The sequence below is a fragment of the Ovis canadensis genome, chromosome 5 (genome assembly GCF_042477335.2).
Source record: "Ovis canadensis isolate MfBH-ARS-UI-01 breed Bighorn chromosome 5, ARS-UI_OviCan_v2, whole genome shotgun sequence".
Classification (NCBI taxonomy): domain Eukaryota; kingdom Metazoa; phylum Chordata; class Mammalia; order Artiodactyla; family Bovidae; genus Ovis; species Ovis canadensis.
Window position 1 is genome coordinate 30,017,361 of NC_091249.1, and position 15,083 is coordinate 30,032,443.

The 15,083-nt window shown below is 42.6% G+C and overlaps 1 protein-coding gene across 6 annotated transcripts in view; it reads right to left on the reverse strand.

Moving 5' to 3' along the window:
• Window positions 1-6,367: 6,367 nt before the first annotated feature.
• The window catches only part of LOC138440987 (adhesion G protein-coupled receptor E3-like), a 59,313-nt gene continuing 50,597 nt past the window's right edge, over window positions 6,368-15,083 (reverse strand). For 2 of the 6 annotated variants that reach the window (XM_069591293.1, XM_069591296.1), the window contains 4 exons: window positions 13,709-13,800; window positions 12,133-12,313; window positions 10,247-10,342; window positions 6,368-7,753 (listed from right to left, as the gene is read on the reverse strand). In XM_069591293.1, the coding sequence (XP_069447394.1) occupies window positions 7,433-7,753; window positions 10,247-10,342; window positions 12,133-12,313; window positions 13,709-13,800 (690 nt within the window). In that variant the 3' untranslated portion in view covers window positions 6,368-7,432. Of the gene's footprint in view, window positions 7,754-8,156; window positions 9,028-10,246; window positions 10,343-12,132; window positions 12,314-13,708; window positions 13,801-13,897; window positions 14,245-15,083 lie in introns of those variants that run through there. The other 4 variants (XM_069591295.1, XM_069591294.1, XR_011257189.1 and 1 more) reach the window with 3 other exon arrangements.

Below are 15,083 nucleotides of genomic sequence, written 5' to 3' on the forward strand. Positions count from 1 at the left end.
CTTAATTGCTCAGTGTTGTCTGACCCTTTGCAACCCCATGCTCTGTAGCCTTCCAGGCTCCTCTGTCCATGGGGATTCTCCAGGCAAGAATACTGTAGTTGGTTGTCATGCCCTGCTCCGGGGGATCTTCCCAACCCAGGGATTGAACCTAGGTCTGCTGCACTGCGGACTTATTCTTTACCAGCTAAGCCACTAGGGAAGCCCAAGAATACTGGAGTGGGTAGCCTATTCCTTCTCCAGGGGATCTTTCCAACACAGGAATTGAACCAGGGTCTACCGCATTGCAGGCAGATTCTTTACCAGCTGAGTTACCAGGGAAGCCACAGCAGCTTCCTACTAGCTATCTGTTTTACACACTATAGTGTCTATATGTCATTTCTACTATCCCAACTTCTCACCCCCTCCTTCATTCTTCCCCCACTGTGTTCCCACGTCCATCCTCTGTATCTGCGTCTCTATTCCTGCTCTGCAAATCAGACAACACTGAGCGACTAGGCATGGCAAACCAGTGACATTTTTCTAGATCCCACATATATTCATTCAGATATGATATTTGTTTTTCTCTTTCTGACATATTTGTTTTTCTCTTTCTTCGCTCGGTATGACAGACTCTAGGTCCATCTCAGTTCAGTTCTGTTCATGTCAGTCACCCAGTTGTGTCTGACTCTTTGTGACCCCATGGACTGCAGCATGCCAGGCCTCCCTGTTCATCCCCAACTCCCGGAGTTTACTCAAACTCCTGTCCATTGAGTTGGTGATTTTATCTAAGCATCTCATCCTCTGTCGTCCCCATCTATGTTGCTCCAAACGACCCAGTTTTGTTCCCTTTTATGTCTCAGTAATATTCCATTGTACCACATCATCTTTATCCACTCATCTGTCAAAGGACATTCAGGCTGCTTCCATGTCCTGGCTATTGTAAATAGTGATGCAATGAGCATTGGGGTACATGTGTCTTTTTGAATTGTGATTTCCTCAGGGTATACACCCAAGAGTGGGATTGTTAGGTCATATAGTGGTTCTAGGCTTAGATTTTTTAAGGAGCTGGTATAATGGTCTCTATGGGTGTTAAATTTCATCAAATGCTTTTTCTGCATCTATTGAGGTGATCATGTGATTTTTATCATTTGTTTTGATAATGTGGTGGATCACATTGAATGATTTGTGAGTGGTTTGCATCTTCAGAATAAGTCCCAGTTTATAGTGGTGTATCATCTTTTTAGTGTATTGTTGAATGTGATTTAAAAATCTCTTCAATTCCAGTGGTGTGAGATAGGATATCTTCTTCGGATTATGCACTGATTGGATTACTCACTCTCCATAAAAGGGGGACCAGAAGCATGTTTTCCAGCAAATCACAGACTGCCTGCATCTGAGTAGTGAGTGGGTCAGAGGACAATTTCCAAAATGGGAGAAGCCACACCAATGAGTGTTCCAAGCTAGCCTCTTCTGGTGAGTGAGAAGTCCATATTGATGTCAAAAGCGGCCATTTGTATCTTTCTTTTCCTTTTGTGAAATCACTTTGTTAGCAAATGGTAATTGTTAACACAAGAAGATATTTTTTGAAGGTTATTTCCTTGGGGTTAATGTTTGTTAAGACATATTTAAGATTTTGTATATTTTTGTATATAAGGTTTTCTTAGAATAACAGACAAAATGTGTTTTCCTTTTTGACCAAAGTTACTAGGAAGTGGAAATACCTTTTGACTTTAGAGTGTTTAAACTGTTCTCTGCTCTGGAAAATTCTTTACGCATAATGTATTTGGTCTTTTCTTCTTTTTTTAAAATTCAATTCTTTACTCAAATATGTCCTTAGTTCTCTAATCTCATCATTCATCACTACAGTTAATTTCTTTCTCTGTTTATTCCTTCTGATCTCTCTTCCTCCATCCCATCTACTTTTTCTCTCTGTCTCTTGAGTTGGTCTTATTGTTTATCACAGGACCAAATTATACCCAACACTGCATTAAACGCTCATTGCTCTATTAATTTTTCCCTCTTACCAAGATTAAAATAAACTAGAGAAGTGAAATTGTTTGAAATTCTGAGTCAGGAGTTTGAATACACAGCTTGATATATAATAAGTGCTCTGTAAATTGGAGGATCTAATAATTTCCCTGGGCTTCCCAGGTGGCTCAGTAGTTAAGATTCTGCCTGCCAAGCAGGAGACATGGGTTCAATCCCTGGGTCAGGAAAATCTTCTGGCATAATAAATGACAACCTACTCCAGCATTCTTGCCTGGAGAACCCCATGGACAGAGGGGCGTGGCAGGTTACAGTCTATGGGGTCACAAAGAATCAGACATGACTTAGTGACTAAATGGCAGCAGCAGCAGTGATCTCCCCACCAAATTGGGACATTTTGGCTTATAAGAGGAGTAGTATTAATAATTATGGCATGACAAAAAGAATGAAATGAAGCTTGTTTTTCCTTAAAAAATCTTCTGAGGAGAGAAATGAGAGATTTGTGAGGAACTGTGCACTTATTAGGTTTACAGTTTAAAAAGATTATTGTGAGTAGAGTCTTAAAATGGATTACAGGCATAGAGAATTTAAAATCTTAGTGACAATTTATTGCAGTTTACCACAAAAGAGATTATGTCATTTTATGCTTTGTAGTTGGGTAAATTTATTCGAAAAATTAAAAAAAAAGTTTAATTTAAAAATTAAAATTAAAAAAAAAGTTTTTTTTTCAGTTGAGTTTGCAGAATTTCTTTCAAAAAAGATATCTGAACACTTTCAAAGAGCAAAGCAATAAGTATTAAACATTAAAGTTCCCATTATTCATCTCATTATTGAGTATCCAACTTAGTAAGAAAATCTACACACACACACAAAATAATAGTACATAAGATTTAAAAATGGAAAAGTTCACTCAGTGGAAATGGTATTATGATGAAAATTGAAAGATACTCAAGAATTATTTGAAAAGCTGCAACGTTTAGGTGGATTCAGAAAGGAAAAGTGAAAGTGTTAGTCACTCAGTCATGTCTGATTCCTTGTTAACCCTTGGACTGTAGTTGCCAGGCTCCTCTGTCCATGAAATTCTCCAGGCATGAATACTGAAGTGGGTAGCTGTTCCCTTCTCAGGGGGATCTTCCCTGCCCAGGGATTGAATCTGGGTCTCCCACATGGCAGGCAGATTCTTTACCTACTGAGCCACACCAACAAGTGTTCCAAGCCAGCCTCTTCTGGTGAGTGAGGAATCCATATTGATGTCAAGAGTGATCCTTTGTACCTTTTTTTTTCCCTTTTGTAAAATCACTTTAAGTTATCCAGGGAACCCCTCAAAAAGGAAAATGGAGGGTTAACTGATAGAAGCATGGAGTGGCAGGGAATCCAGAATGACACTCAGTGGCATAGGATATTAATACCGAAAAGTGAGTTTAGGGGACACTGAGATATGGGTGGTGTATTTGGAAAACTAATTGGTTCAACTTGGGATCTGCTCAGTGAGAGTTGAGTCACAAATATTATGACTGATGTGGTGGGTGGGCAGATGGATATTCGGGTCTTGAGGCTGAAGCCAATGGATGAATCTGTGAGCATTTCTAGTTCATGAATGTTACTGAAGCCAGGGAAATGGAGGGGATTGCCTGGAAAAAGGTGAAGATGTAGAACAGATGTGAGAACAGAACCAATTTCTAAGAAGCATCGATCATTAAGTGAGATAGGGGAGAGAGGGTTAGGAGGAGGGGAGGAAGAGAGTCAGGGAGTGAAAATGGTTATTTATAGTGGGAAAAAGGAGCTTGGTGATGAGAGTATGGTGCAGGGGAATACTTGAGTGAAGAAGGGAGTTGGGGGTAGAAGTGAAGATGTAATGTCTTGGGATTCAAAGAACCCTGTGATCTCTTTGTCTGAATATTGGTGGATTTGGGGGTATCACCATGTGTGTGGTTGACAGTGACAGAGATTGGAAGGTGAAAACATTCTTTAAGAGGATGGTGGAGGGGCAAGTTTGGAATTGGTACTGGGTGATGACCTGGAACTTTCTATCCTTGAGTTCCATCTGGCTGATGCCCCAGGATTCACTTCTCCGTGTCTGGTGCCTGTACTAGCAGGATTGGCATCAGTTGGGAAGCCAGAAATCACATTGTGGGTCTCTCCCTGGATTCACTTGGGTTTAGATCCAGAAATCAGAGTTGTAACAACCTTGTGAATGCCTGTGATACAGAAGGTAATTTGCAATTCATTTCAGCAGGGAGAGAGGAGGGTGGTTATCCAAATACTATGAGAACATTCTCCATGACTGGCAGTCATTTCATTCCCCCCCTCCCCTTATTTAATCATCTTCTCTTTTTATTCAAAGTAAAATTTCATTTTGCTTTCAAAGGACAAGCTCAAAAGTAATATGATGCCTCAGACATTGGAGAAGAAAAGACAATACTATTTAGACAAGTCAGAGCAGAGCCACTGTGATGAAACTCCGCTTCCTATAAGGCTGACCAGCTGCATTTCCTAGAGACCAGTCACAAGGATAACCTCACATCCTGGCAATGTGGTCAGACACCGTCAATGCTAGGGGACCTTGGGAAAGCCCCCAGCAAGTCTGTGCATTCAGGAGACTTCAGGGTCTTCAGGCCCTACAGCCCAGTAGGAGAACCTTTCAGGACCATGGACAGCGCAAATGTTTCCAGGATCTTTGCCCAGCTTAGTGTGGGTGAATCCCTGGGCCGTGTTGGTGCCTGATCTCTGCACACGAGCCCTGAGCCCATCCTTGCCCATTCTTCAGATAGGGCAGAGCTGGACCCAGGATTGGGGCTCTTCCTCCCACACACCCTCTGCAGACAACCAGTAACAGATAGAGATATTCATCAGCAGTCTTGGAAAGTGAAGAGCAAGGAAGAGATTGGCTATGGCCTGGAGGGCAGACAGGCTTGCCAGGGAGGCAGAGAGAGCCAGGAGTCCTGAGAGCTAGATTTAAAAATAGGAGAAAATCCTCCTGGAGACACTGAATGATGTGTGGCCCTTGGGAAGTAGTTTATGGTGGGGGTGAGGGGGTGGGGAAGGGACATCCCTCCATGATGCTTGCGTCCTTGAATGTCAGCCCTGTTTCTTGATCTGGATTGAGATGCTTTGTTATATTAACACTGTACTCTGTTAAACCCTTTTGTTTGGCAAATGTGGGAGGAGGAAATGTTTCTGTGGGTAAGAGGTTGGGCTTCATGTGACAGGAAGAAAAATTTTTGCTTGTCCTTGTGCACCTCAACTTCTATTTATTGTGATGTTAAAAATTGAATTTTATATTAAATTCTACAGAGATTATCTAGCCTGAAGGATTATTTAGTGTTTTATATGTTTCCTTACATTGTTTACACTCAAGGAAGAAATGCCTAAAGAGATTTTATATATATACATAAATTTCATTGAAGTATAGTTGATCCACAATGTTGTGCTGATTTCAGATGTATGACAAAGTGATTCACTTACACATATATATTAACATTCTTTTTCATTACGGTTTATTATAGTCTATCATATACTTCCCTGTGCTATACAGTAAGACCTTGTTTATCCATCCTATATGTACTAGTTTGCATCTGTGCTGTGCTGTGCTTAGTCACTCAGTCCTGCTTGACTCTTTGTGACCCCATGCACTGTAGCCTGCCAGACCTTCTGTCTATGGGGATTCCCCAGGCAAGAATACTGGAGTGGGTTGCCATGCCCTCCTCCAGGGGATCTTCCCAAACCGGGGATCTAACCTAGGTCTCCCACATTGCAGGCAGATTCTTTACCGTGTGAGCCACCAGGGATGCCAAAGCTCCCAATCCATCCCTCCCCTTCTCTGTCCCCCTTGGAGATCACAGATCTCTTCTCTAAGTTTGTGGCTGTGTTTCTGTTCCCCAAATAAGTTCATCTGTGTAATTTTTACACTTTCACATATAAGTGATATCATGTGGTATTTGTGTTTTTAAAGAGATTATATTTTTAACGTTAATTAGCTCTGTAGAAATCTTATTTTATTCAGCTTGCTTTTACATCTCATTCTAATGTAAGCTACATCCTTTTTTCATTTTGTGCTAAACGCTAGATCAAATGTAAGACATTTTAATGTAAATTTAATTAGCACTTATGCATCCTGTTACATCCTTATCTGTTGCCTAAAAATTTGTGGCTATTTTAAAAAAATTAGATTTAACGTTAGATTATTAAGAAGGAACATATTCTCTAAAAACATTTGATGTGGAAAATGACTTGCCAGCAAACATTGTTTTGCCCTGAAATAGGTCTGGAGTCATTGCAATTTTTCCACCTCACAGCGTGGGACACTTTATAATTTTGTAATTATTTAACAAACAATTATTCAATAAACAATTCATTTTACTTAGAAACAACTTATTCAATAAAACAAGCACTAAAAGAAATTGAGACTCCATTCTTTTTTATTTTATTTTTTATTTTTGCCTGTGCTGGGTCTTCATTACTGGGTGTGGGCTTCCTCTAGTTGTGGTGAGCAGGAGCTACTTTCTAATTGTGGCTCAATGGCTTCTCATTGCAGTGCCTTCTCTTGTTGGGGAGAACAAGCTTGAGGGTGTGCAGGTTTCAGGTTTCACTTGGTCTTAGGAGATATGGGTTGTGGGTTTGGGCTCTCGAGTGCTGGCTCAGTTGTGGTACATGAGTTCAGATGCCCCACAGCATTGTGGGATCTTTCCAGACCAGGGATTGAACTGGTGTCCCATGCATTGCAAGGCAGATTCTTAACCACTGCACCACCAGGGAAGCCCTAGACTCCATTCTTGAAGAGCAGATGCACAGACTTTCTTGCTCTCTCATCCAGCACAGAGGCAGCAAGCTGAAAACAACCTGGTGCTCTGGAAAGCTGGCCTGGGTGGCCCCAGTGCACCTTCCATCCTCCTCTGGGCTCCCACATCAAGACCTCCTGCTCTGGTGATGCTTCCTGCTAATGCAGCAGCTGCCTTTACAGCAATCATATGGACACTTGGAGGGGATGAAGCTACCTTAGGCACCAGTTCTGCCTCTGGCCAGGGCAGAAACTGCCATTATGGGCATGTGTGTGAGTTCATGTGCTTGGAAAGGAGAACAACCAGCGTATGTGGTGTTGGTCCAACCCCTATGGCCCTGACCCAAATGCCCCCTAGGGGAAGAGTGGTATCAACTTAGATTTGCAGCCCCAAGCTCTTGAGTTCCAGCCATGCCCCCAAACAAAGCAAGGATGGCCATTACACCTGGGAGGAGCCCAACCTCCTTAGGTTTCCTGTTCCAGCCCTTGGGTGCCCTGATTCAGAAACTGTTTGTTCATTGTTGTTGTTCAGTCACTCAGTTGGGTATGACTTTCTGTGACCCCATGGACTGCAATACTCCAGGACCCAATCCTGGCTCCAGCTCTGCCCCATCCGAAGACTGGGCAAGGATGGGCTCAGGGCTGGTGTGCAGAGATCAGGCACCAACACGGCCCAGGGATTTACCCACACTAAGCTGGGCAAAGATCCTGGAAACATTTGCGCTGTCCATGGTCCTGAAAGGTTCTCCTACTGGGCTGTAGGCCTGAAGACCCTGAAGTCTCCTGAATGCACAGACTTGCTGGGGGCTTTTCCAAGGTCCCCTTGCATAGATGGTGTCTGACCACATTGCCAGGATGTGAGGTTATCCTTGTGACTGGTCTCTGGAAAATGCAGCTGGCCAGCCTTATAGGAAGTGGAGTTTCATCACAGTGGCTCTGCTCTGACTTGTCTAAATAGTATTGTCTTTTCTTCTCCAATGTCTGAGGCATCATATTACTTTTGAGCTTGTCCTTTGAAAGCAAAATGAAATTTTACTTTGAATAAAAAGAGAAGATGATTAAATAAGGGGAGGGGGGGAATGAAATGACTGCCAGTCATGGAGAATGTTCTCATAGCATTTGGATAGCCACCCTCCTCTCTCCCTGCAGAAATGAGTCTCAAATTACATTGTGCCTCACAGACATTCAGAGGGTTGTTACAACTCTGATTTCTGGATCTAAACCCAAGTGAATCCAGGGAGAGACCCACAGTGTGATTTCTGGCTTCCCAACTGATGCCAGTGCCACCAGTATAGGTACCACATACCAAGATCTGAATCCTGGCACATCAATCAGATAGGACTCAGAGACAGAAAGCTCCAGGTATTTACCTGACAGAAGTGAGAACACATGGCCACATATACACACACGCAAATATTATATGAAAACGATCATACCATCTTTATTTATAGTGGAAAAATGGAAATAACTCAAATATACATCGAAAGCGGCATGGATAAACACACTGTGATATACAATAGTGTGAAATGCTACTCAGCAACAAAAGGAAGAGACTGACAACATACGCATGAAATGGATGAATTCCAAAGTCATCATCAAGATGAGTGAAACATGGCAGACACCAAGAGGTCATACTGTATGATTCCATGTATATGGACTTAAAGAATTGACAGAATTAATCTGTTGCTATAGAAGTCAGAATAATTGTTTCTGGGGTGGAAGACTGGGGACAAATGATCGAAAGGATTTATGTGGGAGCTTTCAGGAGTAATGCAAATACTCCATATCTTGACTTGGCTGATGTAATTAATAGATATACATGCAGGAGGAAGAGGGTTCAATTTCTGGGTTGGGAAGATTCCTGGGGAAGAAAATAGCAACCGACTCCAGTATTCTTGACTGGGAAATCCCATGGACAGAGGATCCTGCTGGACTAAGTCCATGTGGTCACAAATGAGTTACAGACAACAGACTGACTAAATAAAATCAGCATATACATGTATATATATTTGCAAACTTACCAAGTGTAAGATCTACATGTCTCTGTGTAAAATATCTTAATTGAAAGCATAGAGCCCTGTAACACTACACAAAATATTCAACCAAAGCATACATTCTGTGAGCGATTCTACTGTAGGATGAAGCAGTTCTCCTGGGTGCTTGAGTCACACGGCTGATTCTTTCTCCAGGGTGGTTGGGAGGATGACATGGAACTGTTTGTCATTTTCAGACTGAAGTATTGCTTCTTCTTCCCCCCCCCCCCCTAAATTGGATGATTTTTCCATCTCCATGTGCAAATTTATGGGAGAAACAGAAAGAGAAATAATGCTGAAATATTCCTGGAAGTAATTATTAACATCATTTGTTGGGAATTTCTTGACAAAAAGATGAGGTTCATATTGAAGCATGGATCCCAGGGAAAGTCTGAGTGTTTTTCTTCCAGGCTTAATGTACTTACCTTTGTTTTTTGCATCTCAGAAAATTGAAGATATGAAAGTAATCATAAGATGATGAAGTTTGGCCCACTTACCTCAGCCATGAGGAGACTGATGTCAATATCACACCAAAGTTAATTTCAAAATTAGGACTGAAACCAAGGTCATACTCCTACATCTCACCTAAATCCATCCTATTTATCCCTTCATTCATTTTCCTTCATCATTATCAAGTAAAGGAAGAATAGTATTTTGTAATGTCTATCAGTTTCTTCAAGTACTATTTGCCTGTGCCAACAGTCCTTAAATTACGTCTTTTATAAAAAACACCAATGTTCTACAAAATGTAAAGATATTTTCTACAGGAAAAAAATAATCCTGGCCAAAGATGTTTGGCAAGTCCCAAGTTCTGTGGCTTCTTTGAAAGATTACAAAGCATAGGCATGGTTAAGGCTCAGAGCATACCAGCAGTGAAACATCTGTTTGGCAACTTTGTGGAATTCATGAACTAGTATAACTTAGTTATGATATAACGTATCAAGAAAAAGTTTCATTGATGTTTCTGTAACTCCAAGGTTTGGACTCAGCTTGCTGCTGCTGTTATTTAGTTGCTAAGTCCTGTCCTACTCTTTTGCGACCCCATGGACTATAGCCTGCCAGGCTCCTCTGTCCATGGGATTTTCCAGGCAAGAATACTGGAGTGGGTTGCCATTTCCTTCTCTAGGGGATCTTCCTGACCCTGGATCAAACCTGTGTCTCTTACATTGTTTGATAGGTTCTTTACCACTGAGCCACCGGGGAAGCTCTTGGACTCAGAAACCAATAATTCCAGAAAAGTAAAATCATTCACTGTGCAGATCATATGTGGTAAGTATGCTATTGCCCCACCCTAGAGATGCTGAGTCAGATATTGCACAGTAAGCTGAGACAGAGATGCGAACAGGTTCCTGTACCAAGAGTCAACGTGTGGTCTCATCACACTATTGGGTGAGGGGCAGACCCAACTGCCAGCAGAAGAGAATATTTCAAATTAGGCAACAGCATGGACGGGGACAGGAAATCATCTTACCACATGGGTTTGGATGGTAGAGCTGGAAAGGATGTAGCTGTCAGACTCTGTCTTTTTACTCATACTTCTAAGCCACTTTACATAGTCCTCTCTCACCTGGAAAAGATGGTAAATGAAAATCTTGCATTTAAATACATTCTAGATATATGCACGAATGCTACCAGAAATAGTATTTATTTTTCCAATTATATTTGCAGATAACCCATAGAGGCTATATCAAACAGACTGAACTATGAGTGATTGTGTGTTAGTGGCTCAATCATGTCTGACTGTTTGAGACCCCCATGGACTGTAGACTGCCAGGCTCCTCTGTCTATGGGATTCTCCAGGCCAGAATACTGGAGTGGGTAGCCATTCCCTTCTCCAGTGGGTATTCCCGGCCCAGAGATCATACCCAGGTCTCCTGCACTGCAGGCAGATTCTTTAGTGTCTGAGCCACCAGAGAGACCCCTATGAGTGATTACAGAGATATTATTTGTGGATCAGCCCGTTCATATTCATGTTAATGATAACATAGCATTTATATTATCCATAAGAACATGAGCATTTTCTATAACTACTGAGAATTGCTTCCTCCTCTCAATGTTGTTGTTGTTCAGTTGCTAAGTCTTGTCCTACACTTGGCAACCCCATGGACTGCAGCACAGCAGGCTTCCCTGTCATTCAGTATCTGCTTGAATTTGCTCAAACTCATGTCCATTGAGTCGATGATGCCATCCAACCATCTCATCCTCTGTTCCCCATTCTCCTCCTGCCCTCCTTCAATCTTTCCCAGTATCAGGGTCTTTTCCAAAGATTCAGCTCTTCCCATCAGGTGGCCAAAGGATTGGAGCTTCAGCTCCAGCATAAGTCCTTCCAATGACTATTCAGGGCTGATTTCCTTTAGGATTGACTGTTTTTTATTTCCTTGCTGTCCTTAGGACTCTTAAGAGTCTTTTCCTGCACCACAGTTTGAAAGCATCGATTCTTCAGCATCAGCCTTCTCTATGGTACCACTTTCACATTCATACCTGACTACATGTCTCTCTGAAATCCATACAACTCCATTGGAGTGAAACCTAGAGATATCTGCCTATTTATTGAGTCAGAATGCAATGTAAAATCACTACTTATAAAGCTTATATGGTCCAGTCAATGCTGGCACTTGGATCTTCACTACCACCGCAGTCTCCTATACTCAGAGCACTGCCCTCGCTACATGTCTTTGTTTGGGTTCTGGGACTGGCAGGGTTTCCACATCAGCCTTACTTCCTTTCTTTGGCTGGTTGTCTCCCACCCACATTAAGCCCCTCACTGTCAAGCCTAAGGAAGCCCTATGTGGTAGTTTAATGTCCCCCTAACAATTTTCCCCACGGTGCAAATCACAGTTGATTATTCAATGTCTAATTATGCTGTTTCCCATTTCTGATTTCTTCACTGTTCAGAAAGCAGCCCCTGGATTCCCCAGAGCCAAGCAAGTAATAATCGTTAAAATCCAATTTGAATATTAAAAAATGGAAACCACTGTCCCCCAAACTTTAGTTTTGCTGCTGTCAGACCCCATATTCGTGATCTGAGAAGAACGGGGATGCTACCATCCAATACTCATTACAGATTCATGAGTTGGGAAACTGGAAAATTGGAAAACGGAGACTTGAACTCCCAAAGGGGAATCAAGATGGTGGAGTGGTAGGATGCGGAACTCACCTCATCCTACAGATACATAAAAAATGCTTCTACAAACAGGGGCTTGAACTCTCGGACTCAGTGGAGAATGGTAGGCTTGGGGAAAATGAGAACACACCATCAGGCAGGAGGGCATCACGTGGGAGAGAAGGGCTAGCTAGGTAAATGCATGAGAGGACCCCAGTTGGCAGCTGGGAAGAAGACAGGATGGGTTCTATTACCTGCTGGTTGAGGAGGCAGTGGACCAGGAAGATGTAGACTCCCTGCAGGACATTGGTGATGGTGAAAGCATAGGCGAGGATGGATCTGAGGGGTTCCTTTATCAGTTCAGCGAGAAAGAAGCCAAGGCACCAGGAACAGCCCAAGAGGAAGAGCTGAGCAATGGCTTTAAACGTCAGCATCCTGTTAACACCAAGAAGGACAGTCACCAACCCACCACCTTCTCTCTTGAGTAGTATGTTGTCCTGTCTTCAGGCCCCATCTGCCTTCCTCTCCAACTGTAGTAGTTTAGTCCCTAAGTTGTGTCTGACTCTGCGACCCCATGAACTGTATCCTGCCAGGCCTCTCTGTCCATAGAATCATTCAGGCAAGAATACTGTAGGTTTCCATAGGTTGCCATTTCCTTCTCCAGGGGATCTTCCCAACCCAGGGATCAAGCCTATGTCTCCTGCATTGGCAGGCAGATTCTTTACCACTGAGCCACCTGGGACACTGTTCTAATTACTTGTGAACTTTTCTCCAGCCAGGATGGACTTGGAGAAACTGTGGTTGTGAGCTCAATATTTGGAAGTAATGGCTATCATTTCCACTGTAAAAACTGTAATAGATGAACATGAGTTCATTCCATGGTGTTTTCCTCTAATATGAATATTTATAATTGGAATGATATTTTGTGGTGGTGATTGTTAGTCGCTAAGTCGTGTCCGACTCTTGTGACCCAGTGGACTGTAGTTCGCCAGGCTCCTGTGTCCATGGGATTTCCCAGGCAAGAATACTGAAGTGGGTTGCCATTTCCTCCTCAAGGAAAGGTATTTTACCATTATATTTTTTTAATGTGGCAAAAACACATAACACAAAATTTACTACAACTATATTTGAGCACGCAGTTCAGAAGCATTAAATACATTCACATTGTTGTACTACCATCAATACTATCTTTCTACTGAGCTTTTTTTCACCCTGAAGAACTGAACCTCTGTATCCAAAAAACAATAAATACCCATTCCTTCCTACCCTTAGCCCTTGGCAACATCAATTCTACTTTCTGGTTCTCTGAATCTTCTCATTAATTTCAAAGTTTCACATATATATGATTTTACGGGTGATTCTCATTTGACAGTAGTTCCTAACATGGCAACCCACTCCAGTGTTCTTGCCTGGAGAATCCCAGGGATGGGGGAGCCTGGTGGGCTGCCATCTATGGGGTCACACAGAGTCGGACACGACTGAAGCGACTTAGCAGCAGCAGCAGCAGGCTAACATGGTAGGCAACTCTTTACAGATGACTGTTTAGGGGCTTCCCAGATGCCTCAGTAGGTAAACAATCTGCCTGCCAATGCAGGCGACATGGGTTTGATTGTTGTGTCAGAAAGATTCCCTGGAGGAGGAAATAGCAACCCACTCCAGTATTCTTGTCTGGGAAATCCCATGGATAGAGGAGCCTGGTGGGCTACTGTCCATGAGGTCACAAAGCGGTGGGCACCATTTAGTAACTGAGCATGCATGCATGCTTGAAAAAGCAATCCTTTAGAACTACAACCTACGCTAAGCCCATTAAACTGTCTAAACCCATTTTACCTTGTGTTTTGTATCTTGGACACATCTTTATTGAGGGAAGAGAGTCGGTCCCTCAAAATCCACAGGGTTATTGAATAAAAGATTAAGTTTATCTGAAAGAAAAAAAAGATACTAACTGTGGACCAACATACAAAGTCAAATTTTCTTTTAATGATGGCCATTCTGACCCGTGTGAGGTGAACTACTCACTGTAGTTTTGATCTGCATTTCTCTGATAGTTCATGATGTTCAGCACCTTTTCATGTGTCTCTTGGCCATCTGTGTGTCTTCTTTGGAGAAATGTCTGCGTAGGTCTTCTGCCCATTTTTTGATTGGGTGTGTTTCTTCTCATACTGAGTTTTATGAGAGGTTTGTATATTTTGGAGATTCATTCCTTGTAAGTTGCTTTGTTTGCCATTATTTTCTCCCATTCTGAGAATTATCATTTCAATTTTTTAATGGTTTTCTCTGACGTATGTGTACTGCCATGTGTAAAGAGGCCATGTGTAGATAGCTACAGATAGCTAGTGGGACCTCGCTGGGTGTTCTATGATGACCTAGAGGGGTGAGATGGGGGTCAGTGGGAAGGAGGGCCATGAGAGAGGGGATATATGTGATGGCTCAGAAAGTAAAGAATCTGCCTGCAGTGCGGGAAACCAGGGTTTGCTCCCTGGGTCAGGAAGATTCCTTGGAGAAAGGAATGCTAACCCACTCTAGTGATCTTGCCTGGAGAATTCCATGGACAGAAGAGCCTAGTGGGCCATGGCCCATGGAGTCGCAAAGAGTTGGACATGACTGAGTGACTAACATGGTACAGGCTGTAGCTGATGCACTTTGCTGTGCAACATCGCAAGGCAAGTATCCCCTAAGGGAAAAAATAGAGAGTCAAACTAGAAAGCACTGAAGATCATGGGAAAAAGTATGAGATTTTATAGTTAGAATATGTTGAAACTTGGGGACTTCCCTGGTGGTCCAGTGGTTAAGACTCCATGCTTCCAATGCGGGAATGCAGGTTCCATCCCTCATCAGAAACTAGGATCCCACATGCCTCATAGCACAGCCAAATAGTTAGAAAAGAGAATATATTGAAATTCCTTTGGAGTAGACTGGGGATACTTGAACAATATCACCAAGGAGCTCCTGAAAGCCCACAAAAGAACATGCATGGGTGGTCAGGTGGCACAAACACAATGCAGTGTGGTATCTCCACCAATGCCTTTCCTTGCACACATGGGCCATGGGCAGATATTTTCCAGGCTCATTTCAGATAGTCTGGGGCATGTGGCTGAATTCTAGTGGATGAGATGTTGGTTGCAGTGACATATGCCTGAATCCTACACAGTCTTCAACTGTCTTCCCCTCCAGCAACAACCAGTGAGGTCATGTGTCAAAATAA